The 19322-nt window shown below is 36.2% G+C and overlaps 1 protein-coding gene across 1 annotated transcript; it reads right to left on the bottom strand.

The window, feature by feature from the left end:
• Positions 1-149: 149 nt before the first annotated feature.
• Positions 150-12625, bottom strand: LOC106768656 (aminomethyltransferase). The gene is made up of 12 exons (XM_014653909.2): positions 12349-12625; positions 11558-11659; positions 10785-10818; positions 10066-10139; positions 9871-9936; positions 9689-9753; positions 9449-9536; positions 9308-9373; positions 8096-8261; positions 990-1073; positions 785-912; positions 150-537 (listed from the first exon to the last, which is right to left on the bottom strand). The coding sequence occupies exons 1-12, from the start codon at positions 12553-12555 to the stop codon at positions 361-363; spliced, it is 1257 nt and encodes a 418-aa protein (XP_014509395.1). The 5' UTR covers positions 12556-12625; the 3' UTR covers positions 150-360.
• Between the last annotated feature and the right edge of the window lie 6697 nt (positions 12626-19322).

Genomic DNA, 19322 nt, shown 5'->3' with positions numbered 1-19322 from the left:
GAAAGGAAACACCTTTCTTTAGTTTGGCACAAAAGATCACAAATTCGAAAAGTTATTGAGACCCCTAATTTGAATGGTCTCAGTCTGCTCCGTGTTAAAAAGGTCATTCGAAGGTACCCTGGAAAAAGAGGCAACATCCAAGAAAAAGAAACGAAGCAAAAGATGAATTCTTACGATAGATTGGTGCCATTGACCAGTTGTGCTAAGATACACAAATTCATCACAAATGTGACAGATAAGAAAAAACCTTACACAGTTTATCAAATTTTCTAGTATTGTGCATTAATTTCTTCAACAACACCAATTATCGTCACGACACAAGCACAATAATGGTATCAATACCCTCAATAATCACGAAGTTCAAGTGGCAGATGGTTGGCGTTGCTGAGAAAGAAAAGGTACTTCAACGACTGTTCCCTTGATGTTGTCTCCTACAATTACAGTGTCTCCCTCCGAAGCAGCTCGCCTCTTTATGTAACCTAATCCAAAGTGTTCGGATTGCTTCCTTCCAGAAGTGTAGCTAGTCAACTTTCCGACCTGTTCAAGGAGAAAATCAGTCATCTATTTTAACAGAACACAACCCAACATCACCAGCATCAAGCTGACTCAGGGAACCACTGTTATTTCTTTGATAAAATGGTTTTCTCCAGAGAAACGTTGTAACTGGAGTTTTCACCATACCTTTCATCTTTAGTTTCCAACCGGGATTACTTTGTGGAAATACAGTGTTAACTGTATTCAAGAAAAACATAGTGAACATTTTTCAAAAGAAATTAAATAGCACCTTTTTCCCATCCACTGTAATAATGCTACCAGGTTCTGCAGCAGCAGAAAGATGAATTCCCCATAACCTCTGCTTGATTCCATCATATGTAATGAGCCTAGATATAGTCTCCTGTCCCTTGTAACAACCTGAAAAGTTTCATAATCAAACTAACTATCCAGCAGGTTCCAACATTTTATGCAGATTGGGTAAACCAGTTCCACACCTTTATTTAGAGAAATTGAGCTCCATAGACAGGCCTCCAGCACATTGAATTCATTTGTAAGCTCCATTCCAGGGGCAGGCCTCCCTAAGAAGTCAAGTAATGATCAAAACTGGATAAAAGAATCATAGGAGTGAAACTACTAATCATGTTTCAAATATCCTCCATAAGAAGCAATTTGGTTGAGGCATGATCAAACATAAAATGTAAACACATAACCCAATAGGGGACTCAAACTGTAGTTCCCTGTGTTGTGAAGGACTATCTTTTTCTAGATCCAATGCTTGTTAGTAGTAACACTCTAATTGTTAAATAGAAGAAGATAGTGCAGTCCAAAATAGACACTACAAAAAAAGTTCTTTCTTGCACCAAAAGTCTACATGGGCTTGAAGCATTTTTTATACAGTCGGATCGAGAAGAATTATGTTGACTAATACCCACTTTATTTCTCTTAAATCTGGAAATTTTGAATTTTTTTTTAATGATGAACCTGTGACAATAGGGACTCCCCCAAACTTGAACTGTTCTCACGACCTTGAAGAATATGTTCTACTCAAATCAAGGTAGGGTAGTGGAACTTTTCGTTGGGTTTAAGGTTCTAAACATGAGAGGTTTATCCTAAAGGGTTCAGAGGTTTTGTAAGTTAAACAAAGTGGGCTGTTTGGCTCAACCAATCAATCCTGTATAATTGAATAATGGCCTTGATCATGTGTAACATGCTAATAGATGAATCAAAGAGAGACTCAGGCAAAATCAATGGTGACTCCAAAGTAATGCAATCAAGACCAAACATTCTAAGGCACAACATCTCACATGGTCTAAACTCAGGGTTCCACAAATATCATCAAACAAACTGCCATGAATATTGATCACAGTTAAATACAAGGCATTACTCAACTTTTCATGGTGAAAGCAACCACAAGTTAGGCTAAATTGAACTATCTCAAGCATCATTTCATATTCAAGCACAAACACAGTCTATCAAGCCAGACAATTTAAACAAGCTCACACAAGCTAGAGAAGTAAACATCTAACTGAAATTAAAAACATAAAAAAGCAAAATAAAAGGTCCTGTGAGGGAATGGAGGGGTCTCTAGCTCTAACTCATGAGACGCTATCATCATTCTTATCAAAGTCCTCATCATCATCAGCAACATCGTCATCATCATCATCAGCAACATTGTCATCATCATCCTCCTCCTAATCTGCATCAGCACCAACTGCTGCTCCAGTAGTTGTTGCTCCACCTCCCCCAGTAGAATGGGCCTGGTCCCCAGGTCATGCCACATGGCATCATGTTCAACTCGGACATAGCATAAGTGAGTTCTCATATCATCCGAGAAGTAGCTAGTTGACCCTATGGATGAACATCAATAGTTGGATCATGTCCAACTGAAGCTCAACTAGAGGCAAAGTGCAGTTGTGGGGTTAATGGTGCAACCGGACCATCATCATCATGTAGGTAGTACTGTAGGTAGAATGAAAGGTTGATGGTCTGTCAAGGTCTCTCAAAAGGTGGGATTGAGATGTCAACCCCTGCTAGATGGCATAAATGAGTGACAAGGGAAGGATGCACAAGGGGGGCTTTGAGGTCAGCTGTGTGGAAACATTGGCGGATTTCTTCTTATACGAGATTGCCCAGATTTAGTGTCTTCCTTGTTATGATGCGGTACAATATGAGAGACTTACTCACAGTAATGTTAGAAACATGTAAGCAGGGAAAGAGGTTGGATGAAGATCAGCATCATCAGATCTTGCTAGCAAGTGTTAGGTCTGATCTTCTAATGTGAATGGGTTCTCCTTGTCTATTTCTTCTAAAAGTATCCTCTGCCTGACAGACAGCTCTCTCAATGGCTTCATAGTCGACTTCCTCATCTAATAGTTGGGCGTACTAACAAGGGCTGGTGCTCAATTCCCATTTAGTTTGGAGGAAGGAATTTATGGTCTCAGCATCATAGGGGATTCTTATGCCCCTCACATGATGGTCGAGTAGCACCACCACTACCACTACCCACATGCCACCACGCTCCCCCTGAGCCTCAGCCAAACATGATCCAGCTATTGACGTGCATCTATAGGTGATAGGTTTCTTTGATCAAGAAATCTATCTATTTCCTCTCACAGCACACACACTAGCATCAAAGAAGAAAGAAAACTGTATATTTCTTCTATAACCAGTAACAATGTACACACACAAAGCCTCCAAGGGGGCTCTCTCCCTCCACAGGATATAGATGTCCTGTCTATACAAAAGAATTAACAAAGCTAAAAAATATACAAGAGTTCCTCAGCCTCTTATATAGGCTCCCCTCCCACTAACTAACTATCACTAACAGTTACAATCATATCAGTATCCTCCTAACCACCTAACAACCCTATTAATTCTTTTTCCTCCTCAAATAGACTTAGTATGATGTAGCTGAAGAATTTGATGAGTTCGTGGCATGAGCTGGGGACCAAGCCCATTCTACTAGGGGAGGTGGAGCTGCAGCCAGTGGTGTAGCAGTTGGTGTATATGTAGATGAGAAGGAGGATGCTAAGGAGGAGGATTATGACGATGCTGCTGATAATGGGGATTAACAGTATAATTAGATCAGTAACCAAAATCCAACTACTTACAAAAAAATGGGTCAAAATGAGAACTAATTTAAAAGCTAAGAAAAAGTCGATTTCGTTAATATAAAATGACCAACAATAATGGAAAAAATTAACATTATCACCCAACAACGATGTTGGTGTTGACAACATTCCAAGACTCGAAAGGAAGAAAATATACAATAAACCAAAAATAATGACTCTTCGCAAGATTGTCAACTTCAGAATTTGCAAGCTTCTTATTCTAGCTGCCGCTTTCTCTTTTCTCATATGTGTGAGTTTCTCTAGAACTACCACGCTTCTCTTTCTCCCAGATCAACCACCATTGACAAATGCAAGCCACATTAGATAAGCCAAAATAGTCATCTTGAATATTCACACTACCAAATTGTCATTTGCACTATATCATCCTTTTTACCCTCTTTACGGCATCAACATGAATCTAATGGAAGAGATCACATTAAATCCTTTATAAATAAAATGGGACTAAATCAAGAATAAAAAAAACAAGGAATCACATTGAATAAACCCCCACAAATACTGCGACAAAAAAGTCTATTAAACTTTTTTTAAAGGTTTTGATTGTTACAAATAAAACTTATAAGAATGTAATTGGTTGGATTGTTATCAATAAAATAATTCCTTATTTTCTTACATAGTTCAAGTCAACAATTGATTTTCCAGTTAAAAGGGGAAGCAACACCCAAATACCGATAATTTGAAGGACACATCATCAATCATCAATTGTCCCACTTTGGATGAGATAAAGCTTCATATGGAAACTTAAAAATGAGAACAAAAGATAATGAAGATAAACAAATATAATGTATGGTAGAAGGTGCTGATAACCAATGCTAATATGTACTTGGCATAGCACCTATGGAGGCTGGGATTTTCTGGTTATTTATGTTAGCTCAATAAAGAGATGACTAAGAACCTGCTTACATGACTTAGTCTCCAACACTTCCAAAAATAACTCCTATTACATAGCATTAATCAAATATATAATATACCTAAGTACACGTTCATCAGATGTCACTAACACCCATAGAACCCCTGGTACATGCTACCAGGAAGTGCATGGTCGTCGGATGGAATGTATTAGGGACTCCAATGCTATAAGAGTATAGGCTTTACTTGTTAGGAATCTCAGTAATAAATCCTAACAAACTCACACACGCACAGACTGCACACACAATAGAATAACTGTATAAAGGTATGGATATATTATTTACTGGAAATAAAGAAAGAACACGTGTAAGACGAGGGCCTAACCCCTCTCCACAGGTGTTGAAACCTGCCTATACAAAGTATATGATATTCTTTGTCTCCTCAAAGTATATTATTTTATTCTACATATACCCATACTACCCGCTATTTCTCACTGCCTCACCCCTCCGACAATTGGGCCTTGGGCCTTCTTTTCCTTCCTACTTTCATAAACTATCCCACTCCTAACATTACCCCCATCCTGAAGATCAACCTTGTCCCCAAGGTTGAATTCCTTTTCAAGCTGCTGTTGCCTTCTATTCAAAATACATATTGGCCAACAAGTCGATCCGTCCATATGCAGATAAGCTAGTAGCTCCCTCTCTACACTTTTCGTTCCAATTGTCAGCTCCAGTTGTGACCCGTGGACTATGGGATGAACTCTGGCTGTGTTAGAAGAAATATCGATTCTAGTAAAGCCAATCATGACAGATATAGCTCCAAGGTAATCCATAAGACCAGGAGCATGGCCACTTCAGGTGTCCACGATGGCAGCCGATGGGACTTGAATAGTAAGACCAGCTGTAGCTACTGTGGTAGATGTGAGAAGAACAGCCTGGGCCCACTAGTAATCACTTAGCATATTATCCATCAGTCCTTTATCGATCACCAGACTAAGCTGTTTCCAAGTATGCGAAGTAAAACTTTCCATCTTGGTAATATTAAGCATGAGGGCAACCGAGAAAGTTAGGGAGACCAAGAAGGTAAAGAGCCTGGATGCATTGCTTAAGATTGTGTTTGATGTGACGGTAGTGTACTTCAATGGCAAGTTAAAGGCGAGTTGAGTCAAAAACCAAAATGGGTCGGCCCCTTTACACCGACTCCACCGCCCTTTCTCATCAAACAGATGATCATCCTTTCCAATCACATTAACTTGATCATCAACCAATACCTTTGTCATTGTCTCTGTGTTAGGACTCTTTAGCAGGGCCTCATGTGCGATTACTTCCCGTGCCAAGGTTGGGTCCCCTTTGATTATCACTTCTCTTCCTCCTTGTTTGAATGACATGGTCAACTTACCCCAATTCATCACTACCTCCCCCAACTTAGCTAGCCAATCCACTCCCAGAATCAGGTCGACACCCCCTAATTCAAAGACATGACACTACTCTGTAATCTCGACCCCTCCCATTTGTAACACTACCCCTCTGCAACAACCTTGGGTTTGTTTCTCTTGTCCATCCCCTAAATAAACTGAATGAGTCTGGCCTTTATTCACCTCTAGTTGAAGCTCCTCAACCAACGTTTTGGATATAAAGTTGTGGCTAGCACCACTGCCAACCATGATCAACACCACCCTATCCCCTAAACTCCCTTGAAGTTTCATGGTTCTTGATTGAGTTAATCCTCCTGCCGAGAGAAAGGATAATTCTAGCCGCTTGTGCTCCACCTCTGCCTCATTTTCCCTAGGGTCTTCCTCCTCGTCCTCACCCAAAATCAGCACCCTCAGGCTGCGTTCCGGACAAAGGTGACCAGGGCCAAACTGCCCCCCACACCTGAAACAGCGTCCTTCTTCCCGTCTCTTGAGATATTCGTGATATGGAAGGTTTTGCACTCCTCTATTCACGATGTGGTTCCGCGTAGAACTCGCACCCCTCCCCACAGTCTGTCCTGAGTTTCCTTCTCTTCCCCCAACGCCTACGCTCTCCGTGCCAGTCGACCGTCCCTCCTGAGTGCGCATCGGTTCCGCTCGGGTTATCGTCCCCGATGTTCGTCCCTCCAACCCTTGTTGTCTATTCGTACCTCAAAACCAAATCTTAGCTCCTCCCATTAAAACCTCCACATCTCTCGCGATTCGCATCGTCGTCATTAGTTCTTGGGGATCATGCGCTCGCACTCGACTCCTCACGTCCTCCTGTAAGCCTCCCAGGAAATAGCCTAGAAGTTGTGTGTCAGGCACTCCGCTCGTTTGTCCTACCAGAATCTCGAAGTCTCGAACATACTCCTCGACGGTTCCAGTTTGACGATTCGTCATGAGCCTCTCAAAAATCAAACCCCTGTTCCTTTCCCCAAATCTTCCGATCATCGCGCATTTCAGCCCTTCCCAGGTGCGGTTTGTCACTTTTTCCCACCAGAACCGATACCAGTAGCTGGCGCTCCCTTCCATGCTAATATATGCGATTCTGACCTTCTCTTCCTCTGTCACTCCCTGTAGCTCAAAGAAACGCTCCACTCGGTTGATCCAGTTCAGGGGATCCACTCCCTCAAATACGGGAAGCTCCACCTTCTTCCTCCAATTAAATTGTCCCTCAGTTTGTTCCGCATCGTGCGACCCTACATTCTCATCCTCTCGTTTCCCTCTCCGGTCACCATTCAGAGACGATTGGCTCCCGTCCGATGCTCCCTCGTGGTCGCGATTGCGACCTCCTAAAATGCGCATGACCTCTTAAAGGTCTTTGCGAATGGCAGTTGAATCTTGTCTCATCGTCGCCGTTTCAGCCTTCAACCCATCTACAGTGATTCCCATAGCTTCGAGCTGGTTCTCCACCGCTTTCAGGCGCCCTTCATTTTTTCCCTCCATACTCCGATCACTCGTCACCCGAATCCGGCAGGTCGGACCACTTGTTAGGAATCTCAGTAATAAATCCTAACAAACTCACACACGCACAGACTGCACATGCAACAGAATAACTGTATAAAGGTATGGGTATATTATTTACTGGAAATAAAGAAAGAACACGTGTAAGACAAGGGCCTAACCCCTCTCCACAGGTGTTGAAACCTGCCTATACAAAGTATATGATATTCTCTGTCTCCTCACAGTATATCATTTTATTCTATATATACCCATACTATCCGCTATTTCTCACTGCCTCACCCCTCCGACAATTGGGCCTTGGGCCTTCTTTTCCTTCCTACTTTCATAAACTATCCCACTCCTAACATTATTGGTGTAACAAATTGACAGAAATGGCACTCGGGGTGTTTGGGTTTCGGAAGGGAAAGAGACACGGGGTAGAAAAAAGAGTGGATATAAAGGTTGGAGGGAGAAAAAATAGTCCCTTAAATGTCCAGAGTATATTATTCTAAAGCCACCTCTGCACTTTCCAATGTAAATCATCTTATAGATACTGATATCAAACTGACATTGGCTTCTACAGAGGAATAATATAGCACACTAACTTATTTTCTCCTAGGCTGATACAGTTTCTATCATATAACTACATATAACTACATATCCTTAATAAAATAAAAGCAAACAACTACAAGATACAGAAATATGAACAAATCTAAGCATTCAGTACCTCGAATAATCCGTAATTTATTCCATGCATTAGAACCCATTGGGATAGCCCCTTGAGCAAGAATAGCTTTCCAAATAGAAGGAGCAGCAGCTGGAGACGTCAGTAATGAAAAACCACCTTCAGAAATTATGTTTCCAACCCCTACAGTTACAGGCTGCTTATCAACCTACAATTACAAATGTATTTGAGAACTTGCCCACGAGAATAAGAAAACATAATGCAAGTCTTCAAGCTTTTCAACAAAAGGAGGAAACAGTGGGGAAAAAAGGAATTACTAGGTTTTGGCTTTGCCATTGAAAGTCAAACTACTTTGGAAGTAACATAAATCTAAACAAGAAATGCCAGCTACACACTCTTTCTAATACATTCCCTATTATTGGTTGAAATTTAATAAAAACCAAAAAAAGTCATGTACGTAGGCCCACTATTTAATTAACCTCACTCTTGATTTTGTATCTTATCATAATTTTTACCCAATAAGAGTTTTTTTAGCACTCCACTTTAACACGTCATAAATTTTTAAATTCTGTAAAACGTGAACAACCACAGGACATGGGTACTTGCTGCCTCTAACAAAGTGGTTTAGACCTAACCATATCCTACAAAAGTGGTTTGTATGATGAAGATTGTCTCCACTTATATATTGTATTTTTGGCAATATATCCTGTCAATATAGGACTTGGGTTTTCTCCCAATACACCCACTCACGTCCAATACTATTGGGCTTGGTAAGTCTATTACTGGTGAGTGACCCTTTTAATGATTAGGATAGACTTTAATATCATCTTTCGAAGTGGTTTAGGCTTAACTCAAATCAGCTTGTAAGATGAAGATTACCCTCATTATATATATTGTATTTTTGGCACTATTTCCAGTCAATATGGGACTCGAGTTTTCTCCATTATTACTAAAAATAAAAGTTGCAATTACAAAAGTCATTATACACTCACTAGCAATATAAATAACCAAAATATGCATTTCTTATACTATGAAAGTTATCTGTGATAAACAAAATATATGAAGCTAAAAACCAGCAAATAAGACATGATTGATCATTGGAGCTGTTTTGGAAAATAAAAAGCAGACATAAAATTATGCAGTCATCATTAAACATACATGACCAGTATCTCGTACAGAGAAGCTGGGAATGAGAAAGACAACTAGAACTTAATGCACATGCTTAACAAAATTAACTTACTCGATCATGCTTACATTAAAATGTTGATGTGTACCATATGGTTTTCCAACAAGATCACCAAGGTTCAAGTTCTCCATCACCTGCTCATTTCATTATATTGAAAATTACCAACACTTTAAATCTTGACAATAAATAGGCATAAAAGTGTACCTTACTTGGCCACTGTTGGGTCCCACCATAGCAAAAAAGCTGGTTTGCTTAGTTATGTCTTGAATCTCCACCTTATCAGCAAAAAATATGTACCTTAAAATCATTACATGTAAAGATTAACCCATATATTTGATTTCATAATACTCATTATGAAAAAAACAACTATGTATTTGTTTACTCTCTATCCTTTTAATTTTACTTATGTTGGTAAATCCTGACATTTCAACTAACAAGAAATTACCTACTTGTTCAGCATTTCCATAATGGTCATACAGGTCTCCGGAGAAACCACTAATGTTATCGCATTTTTCTGTCAAAAAGCAACAGGAGAAAGAAAGTGATCAGCTCCATGATAATTGAGATAATTGAAGAAAAGATAACCACATAAATTTTCTGAGCATCAGAATGATGAAGAGTAAAAAATTACCATGAGCCATGCATGAGCAATATCTATTGTTCGAGCTGTTGGTGTCACAAAAACAGTGTCACATCCCTAAGGATTGCAGTTAGAGATTCAATTATTTAATCATCAATTTATAAAATGAAGTATAAAAACAAACTAACAAGAACTTGCAAATAATACATAAATATAGAAACAAAGCTACTTTCTCCCGACACATACTTGTCCTTCATGTAGACATTCAAAGTTTGCAGTGCTCTGGTTGTGAAGGAACTGAATGCGATCTTCTCCACTGACTTTGTTTTAAATGAGCCAAAATATTTGCATGCAAAATTAAGAAAACAATAAAATATGTCAATGACTCATCTCTCAATCACCTAAGAGATAAGGTGAAGAACCCACAAAGAGCCCATTGTAGATGTGTACAGATAAACCCACTCTACCTTATGCTAAAACTATCTCATGGAGTACCGATGCTAAAGTCATTTAATCTGTCCCCTGACTTGAATGCAAAGTGAAAACTGTCGACAACACTGTAGAACTTTTGTGTAAACCCTACTTTTACTTTATGACCCAAAGATATAAGCCCTATGGCCTATGGACATTCAAGGTCCTTCCAAGCTTTAGGATTTTGAACGGTCTGAAGTTCTCAAAAAGATATGGGGTTATTGGTAAGCAGCATATTAGGAGAGGAAATGGTGCACTGTGGATCATGTGTGGGTCTTCTCTGAAACTGTAGTTTCTATTTATTCTAACATAAAATACATTTTAGAACATCAAACAATACAATAAAATTAAAAAAAAAAAAAAGTGTTTCTACCTTGTCAGTAATTCTTTTATACTTGTTTGTTAGCAGCAGTTTTATTTTATACAATCCCAGTATGGCTGAGAAAATGCATTGGTTTTGTGTGGAGAGGCAATGGTGCAGGAAAAGCAAGTACCTCTTATCCGGCCAAAGTGTGAAAGATCAACAACCTATGCCATTGGATGTCATAAAGAATTAAATTAAGCATACAACTAAATTCTACATTATCTAACAACATACTAATATATCTTTATAATTAGTATACGTATATAATTTGGTAAGCATGAAACTACGAGACTTCAAATTTGTGTTAACCTTTTAAAAAACTTGTTGGTAGCTAAATAAATTAGTTCACTTTTTGCAGAGTTGGAAAGTACAACGTCAGAGATTTAACCAAAATTAGATATGTGCTGATTTTTTACTTTAGTACTCTATTCACTTGTTTGTTTAAAATTACAGACTAAATAATAGAATTTCTAGAGTAAGTAATAGAAGTTATTAATTAATAAAAGTTAAAAACACAAAACTTTACATACTTAGGCATAAAAATTCGCTGACTTCAATTTTTCAATCTGTAACTTCTGGTACTCAGTTTGTAACATTTCACATCCAAGTCTTCAATTTCAAAAGGATAATACTGAGTCTGTATCTTTTACTATTAAATTTGTAAGACATACACTAAGTCTGTACCACGATTTCAAAAACTATAGTACATTGCTCCTCTTTTAGAGTGAGTGCCAAAGTGAACCATCAAAGTAAAAAAGAATTCAGTGCCAACAAAATAAGTCATAAGGAGTTACCATATTTTCCTTGCCTAGATCAAGCATATCAATTCAAAAAATAATTATTAGTCAAGCAGAGAGAATGAAGAAACACACCAAACCACAAGCATAAAGAAAGAATACGTACCACAACCCCATTTTCCACAGCATCCAGGGCTTCATCGTCATTATGAAACGTCTCAATGATCCCATCCCCAGAAACCTCTGCGCCTGCAGTTTTGACAGCATCCTGCAATGAGTAACAATAACAATTTGACAGTCAAAAAAATGCACTTAGTCCCCTGATTTTTCTTCTCTTATTGAGCAATATCTGAGGGTATTTAAAAAAAAAGGAAAAGAAGATAAAATATATTGTTAGTCTATATACGTTAGACTCATTCACTGTGACAACTCAATCCCTGTGTATTGTATACTTAATACTAACTCCATACGGGTCTCACAATACAAAACAGAAGCAAACAACAAGAAAAACATTGAAAATTATGAATATATAGACTAAATTGAAAACTTTTGCAATCAGGAACCAAAACAAAAAAATATTATGTTTTATTTCTCAAAAAAAATTATAAAACCAAGTTCTCTACCGCGATAACTTATCCAAGTCGTTTTCTTTATCATTTCGACTACAATTATAGATGTAGATTCATTCCTCTTCCTCTTCTAGAACTCCATCAATTTCTAGTTCTTCTGCCGGCAGCAGGCTTCTTCAGTCTTCTTCACTGCCTAGTGTATGTTGAAGTCCCAAATCCCAAAAATAGCACCAAAAAATCCCTAACGTGAGGTTTTGTTCGTAATATTACGGAATACCTCGGGTGCGCCGCTATCGCGCCGCCACACCCCGCGATTCCGCCACCTCGCAAATGATAAGCGTGCAAAGCAAGAAACGAGAAAGAAAGCTTAGAAGCATCGGAAAATTACCAGAAAGTCATGATCGATGGGAGGAGGAGAGAGGTCAAAAGGCAAGGAGTGAGCACAAATTGACCAAGACATTGCCTTCTTCTTGCTCTTCTTCATGAGATGCGGAGAGCAAAACGCAGCGTTTGGGGGTAACAGAGAGAGATGCCATGTTAATGCTTGGTTTTGAGAAGGGTTGAACGAAGGTGGCGGTGCCACCGTTGTTGTCATTTCGGATTAGATAATTGAGAAGACCAAAAACTATTTCAGGCTTCAAACGATTACAGTCTCTTTAAGCATGAAACTGTTATATCTTTATGCAATTGAGCATTAAATAAAAAATAAAGGGTTAAATATTTTGGGGCGATTTTGGTTTTAGTTCCTCTTTCAAATTAAGGTACAATTTAGTCCTTCAACTTTAGAAAACTCTGGTTTTAGTCCTTTTTACCAATTTTTTTAACTTTATTTGTTGTTTCAAACGCGTTTCTCTGTTAACATTGAAGCAAAAATGTGTCAAACAATGTAAACAATCCAAATGCTATAATGAAACATGTTTGAAATAGCAAATACAAAAAATTTGGTAAAAAGAATTAAAACTAGAGTTTTCTAAAATTGAAGAACTAAATTGTACCTTAGTTTGAAAGAGGGACTAAAACCAAAATCACTCCAAAGTATAGGGACTAAAAACATATTTAACCCAAAAATAAATAACTAAACATGCTTTTAGTTCATAGATAATGTAAAATTTAAATTAGTCTTTGTTTTAAATTTTTTATCTGTTTTGATTGTTTAACTTATAAAATGAATAAATGTATGTAATTATTAAAAACATATTTAATTAAAAAAACACAAAAGTAAGAGATAAAAAATAAATAGAAAGAAAATCAATTTAATATAAAAAAAGTAAAATGGTGATGATTTTATTTGTTATTATTTATTATTTTTAATATTATATTTTAATTATTCAATATTATAAAAAAAATCAACATAATGACTTAAGTTGTGAATTTCATATAAAAAAACACTTAAAAAATTATTTATTATTTTAATTATTATGTAAATTTTAATAATATAAAATTATTAAATAAATTATTACATAAAAAAATATCATTCATATATATATATATATATATATAAAAGCAAAATCTTGTACAAATAAATAATAATATTACATTGAATTAAAAAGTTGAGTCTTTCAAATAGACAAAAAAATAAAAGAATAAATATCTTATTTTACATTTAATCGTTCATGTCTTACACCTAATTAACCTAATCAATTTAGATGTTATCATCTCCTCATATGATTTATGTTCATTACAAACATGCAAACAAACAGAGATAGAAGAATAAGCTAATTTACCAAAAGAGCATGCATACAACACTAATATGGATATTAACACAGAAATGTAACTCAACCAATCATAAGACATACAATCATTCATTCTAGACTTGACCATACATGCATTGATGTCAAGCTTTGACGAGTTATGCAATTATGGTGGTCTTTATAGCTCTACAGAGTCATTGTTAATGTCACACACAAAGTTAGTTTGTTAACACCTTAGACTAAGGTAAAGCCCCCGTACTAGAACCTCATGCTCTTCTCACCACATACATAACTCTTCTTTACTTGAGATTAAATGGTTATTAGAATGTCAGGATAACTTCTAATATGGAATACATACATCAATATATATATATATATATATATATATATATATATATATATATATATACACACACACACACACACACACTATTGAAACTGTTACAAGAATCTTCTCCTTTAAATTCCTTTTACAACATACACCATTCATATCACAACCATGTTATAAACCTATAAAACCTCACAAATTCACAATAAACATACATGGTAAACCACTTTAAACAATCAAATGATCAGAAGATCACAAAAACATACATTGACACTCAGACTAACGCTTATTGTTTAGACCTCTCGCAAAATGTCTCGCTCAACAAGATCATCCTATTGCTCAACGAAAAAGAATTAAAATGGTTCCGGACCTACAATGGAAAGTGGCACTCAACGGTACCCTGTTATTACTTAATGCTAAACTATTCACAAAAATTGTCGTTCAACGGTTTGGAGCAAAATTGCTTCCATACTTGCCCAAGCTAGTCTATGCTCAACATCACACCAACATTGCTTAGTGCAATATTAGAAATCGGCACACTCAATTTTGAGATTTGGGGAGCTATAGACTTGTTCAAATAACCAAAATGGTATTTTTGACTTAGTACTTAGTTTAAAAACAGGTTCCAATATCATACTGCATATCAATTTGCTCAAATGACCATATCCTTAGTCCCTCAACTCAACACCAATTCAGACAAAAAAAAGCATCACACAACAATACTACACAAACAATTTTCTCAACAATTCAACCAACAATTTCAACAATTCCATCAATCTTAGATCAACCAAACATGCAAGCACAAATTCTCATAGCATCAAAACTTAAAAACAACGTTTTAGCTTCTCTTACCATTTTGAATATCAAACAACTCTAAAGATCTTAAGACAACTCCAAGAGTTTAAAGAAACTTTATCTACTTCTACAAATCAAATAAACATGATCAGGACATATCATTAGGACCACTGATCAACAAAGAGTTTTATAAAGGACTCAAACGTAACATGCAAGCTAAGATAGCTCACATGCACGGAAAAACACACGTACTAAGGAAAAGAACATAAAACAACTTACTCTTTTGCAAAAATTGATTGAGTGAAGTAGAAGATCTCGCCTCAAAGACTACTCAAACAATCTCTTATTTTCAAACATATGAAAAAAAGTTTAGAAAAGTTTGAAAGATGGTAGAGAACTCTTAAAAATATAATTTTAGAGATAAAAACTCATTAATTAAAAATTTTATTTATATGTTGAATTTTTAATATTAAAATAAGTCAGTTTCATTGTTTAGAACATTCTAATAATTCTAAAAATTATTTTCTAGACTCTTACAATAAAAATAATCATTTATATGTATAAAAAAAAAATTCTCAATTGGCATTTCCCTACCTCCACTTTAATGAACTAAAGTGTACGTTCTTTTTTAAGAATATTGTAAGTGTGTGTTTGGATAGAATAATTTGGAAATATATGTAATTATGTATAAATTAATTATTCTATATGTATATCTTCATTTATATAAATTAGATGATAATAATCGATTCAAGAGCATATTATTGTATTTGAGTGTCTCGATTAACGTTAAATAAAGCCACATAACCAATTAACATCCTAACTGATTATACGATATTTTTTAAGCACAATGTAGTGTACAATAAGATTAAAAACCAAACCTGCATGTCGGTTTATTGTGCCTAATCTAATGTATAAAAAAAGGCTATGATTTTCAGACATCCTTGAAGACATATAGTATGATTATGAAACGAAATTGAGTTTTATGGTGAGATTGGAAATTGAGGGTCGAAATGTCATAAATGTGACTGAAACAAGACAAATTATTGCATTATTCGTATTTGCATATTTTGAGCCTTCAAGCCAACAAATTTACAAGGTTATTACATGAAGATATTTTCATGGTCACAAAAAATAACTTTTCTATTAATTAATTTTATCATGACAAAATGCTAGGACAGTGGAATGACTCTTCCACTTTCATATGACATTCTTGATCAACGTTGGTGGTGATTAATTAGGAGTGGTAAGTTTAATCTATTTCGGCCCAAGTTATTGGTTCATTGAAGATGGACTATGAAATGTAACTCGTATTATCTCTGCTCGTCCTTTTTTTTTTGTTAAATGGGTCTGATTTTTTTTTTTGGAATTTGTTTTTTTTTTTCTTTATCTGCTTTCAATATTAGGCTAGGGACCTAGTGACCCTGTTTTGTTCATTTAATATTTTAAATTAACATATGATGTAATTAAGGTTAGTTAAAAAAAAATTAATGAATTTCATATATGGGTCATAGATAACTCTGTTTAACATTATTTCACTTTTATTTTCATATCTTAAAATGATTCATGTACTAGCTCGTGACCAACTATTTTTTCGACCTAATAAACTGACGGGTCAAAGAGATTGAGTTAATACGAACTCACGAGTTCAAATATATGATCTGACCTACCTATTTCTCAACAGGTTGACAAGCTGACCTTTAAGTTAACCTGTTTTGCCATTCTAAGATGAACCAAATAACATTTTCACAATCAAGACCTCCCTATCAAAGACTATGAAATTGAATGATATTTGAGACAAATGAAAAAATTAAACAATTTAAACATGAATGCCCACAAAAGGTTTTAACGGGATAAAAAAAAGTTGACAATTTGTAGTAAAACTTTAATTAGGACTCCTTTGAATATAAGGATATGTTATTTTTGTTGTTTTATTTTTTTATTTCAATGATTGTAATTTAATTGTTATTTGTAGTTATTTTTATGTGATATTTATAGCTTCTGGTCCCTATAGACTATGATGGTGTCTCGTGATAAAGATAGGAAGCTCATGACTAAGTAAGGATAGATACAATTGTCTCTAAGAGGTTGAGCGAAGATCATCCCAACAAGATGTTATATTATGTGTTTGCATCTATCACCAAATACCAGATGGAATGGTCTTTGTCAGGTTTCCATCATCGAAGGTGGTGTGCAGGTTGATATAGTCCTTACTATTAACCTTTTATCCAAAAAACCTGAATATAGGCGCGTCATATAGGGTCACCGCCTCTTATGATAACTCCATCTTTTTCTACGTCTTCCAATAGAGTATATATACTGAACTACCTTGGTCCACCAAGATCTTCTTGACAACAAAATTCTCAATTTACATCGTGGTGCCCATAGTGACGTCCTACTCAAGGTTCAACCCTTAAAATTCAAGATGGGTTTTCTTTGCCTTATTTTCTTCATTGTCTCGATCTCTTTGACCTTCTCTTCGGTCATTACACCAATGATACCCAGCATGCGAGCCTCATTCGTCATCATGCCTTACGAATCGCTAGGTGGACGACTTGGATCAATTCCTCAACCTTATCTTTGAGTGCAACACGCTCGTCTATTGTGTGAACATAGTTGTTATGATATATGCATTGTTTCTTCATAGCAGTGATAGGTTGTTTAGGGCATTCTAGGTAGCGATATGAGGTTTGTTTGCAACGATTCCTCTAACATGAGAGATCTAGGAGCGTTTAATGGTGTGTATCGTGAGAATCGGGTAGGCTTGGGCTCCCTCTGGCGAAAACCACTTTTCTGCACTGAATCTAGATCAACTCCTTTCTTTTTAGTTGGCAGGCTCTCGACTTTAATCTTATTTCTATATACTCTTATTTCCTCTAATCGCATAAACTTGGTGGCTCACTCCTCAACTCATTCATGCTCACGGGTGGCGTCATGTATATGTCATTCGCAAAAGGTCTCGTTCTTAGTGTCATAATCATATAGTGTAAAACACCTCAGGATTGAAGTTCCTAATCTTCAAAGCTACCTTGCTGAACCCGACAAGTTCATAGAGATTCTTCTCTTTTTTTGCCTAACATTGAGAAACACTAGGAAGGTAAGATGTTGATGTTGGCTAATGACAAATTGCATTGTGAAATACGACATCAAGGTACCAAAGCAGCCGGTAGATTATAGGGGTAAGCGAGTAAACCATTATAGATTCGCTCCTTTCAAGGTTGTAGGAAAGGCCTTGCACATAACAACATCATTAGTTAAATACAAATTGAGTTAGGTAATGTACACGACGACATGTGTTAGATATATTAACTTTATCTTTTATCTTTACTTAGTTTTTTATTATTTTTATTTGTATTTTGGTCTTAGTCCATATTTCTTCTATTATAAATACAATACTTATGTGCATAATCAACACAAGGGAGATTAATCTCATACATAATTTTCACTATATTCAACATGATATCAGAACTACATTCTTTTGAGGAAAAAATTTTGTTGTCTCTACCACTACACCTGTTTTTGCCAACAACAATGTTTTCTAACGCGGTTGGCGGTGCCCCCATCTACGTTACAACTATCGAAGTTCCAGTTACTGATCGATGATCACACAATTTTGATCGTCTTGGCCAGACGACCACCATGTCATCAATGACACCTTTGTTGGAGGTCCTACGCGCTCTCAACACCTTTTAAATTTGTGGATCTGCTTTTTTCTTCGTTGTGTGTGGTTACACGTCTCGTCTCGTCTCGTCTCAAGCAACAATTCATAGCATCAAAGTCGTTTTTTTTCCTCCTTCAGGTTCATCGTGTGTGATCGCATGTTCGTCTCCTTTCAGACAATTATTAAGAGCATCAAGGTCTCTCTTTTTCCTCTTTCAGGTGCCTTGATTAAAGAATCTTGGAATTTTAAGGTTTCTTTCTCCTATTCATCAATGTTTTCTTCCGTTGCGATCTCTTCTGACCTCATTTTTGTCACCATTATGTTTGACTCGTCCATATATGATTTTTCTTCAGTGGTAAAAATGGTTTTTGTTAGTTTATTTACAGTCGAGGTGGTTCTTCAACAATGACATTTTTGTCCATTGGATATCAACAACGCATTCCTTAACAAAGATTTGTAAGAAGAGATTTACGTGAAGCAACCTCCCAGATTTATTACTCAAGGGAGTCTTACGGGTTGGGATTCATCTTCTATGTCATCTTCACAAATTATTAACAATTTGGTGTCACTCGAGGACAAAAATAAATATTTTCATTAAGTCTTTATTAATTATATTAGTAACAAGCTTACTACATATGATTTATATGCCCTAGCTTGAGGGGAGTGTTAAATATATTATTTTTATTTTTTATCTTTGGTTAGTTTATTATTGTTCCTTATTTGTATTTTAAACTTAGATCATACTTCTTCTATTATAAATACAATACCATATGTGTATATTTAACCCAAGGGAGATTAATCACTTACATAGTTTTTCACTATATTCAGCAACATGCATGTCTAGATCAATGTTGCCATCATATAGATCCAACGTCAGGGCCTTCCACTAC

This window comes from Vigna radiata, chromosome 7 (genome assembly GCF_000741045.1).
Source record: "Vigna radiata var. radiata cultivar VC1973A chromosome 7, Vradiata_ver6, whole genome shotgun sequence".
NCBI lineage: Eukaryota > Viridiplantae > Streptophyta > Magnoliopsida > Fabales > Fabaceae > Vigna > Vigna radiata.
The sequence above is the reverse complement of the archived record's forward strand: the minus strand, read 5'-3'. Positions and strand labels throughout refer to the sequence as shown.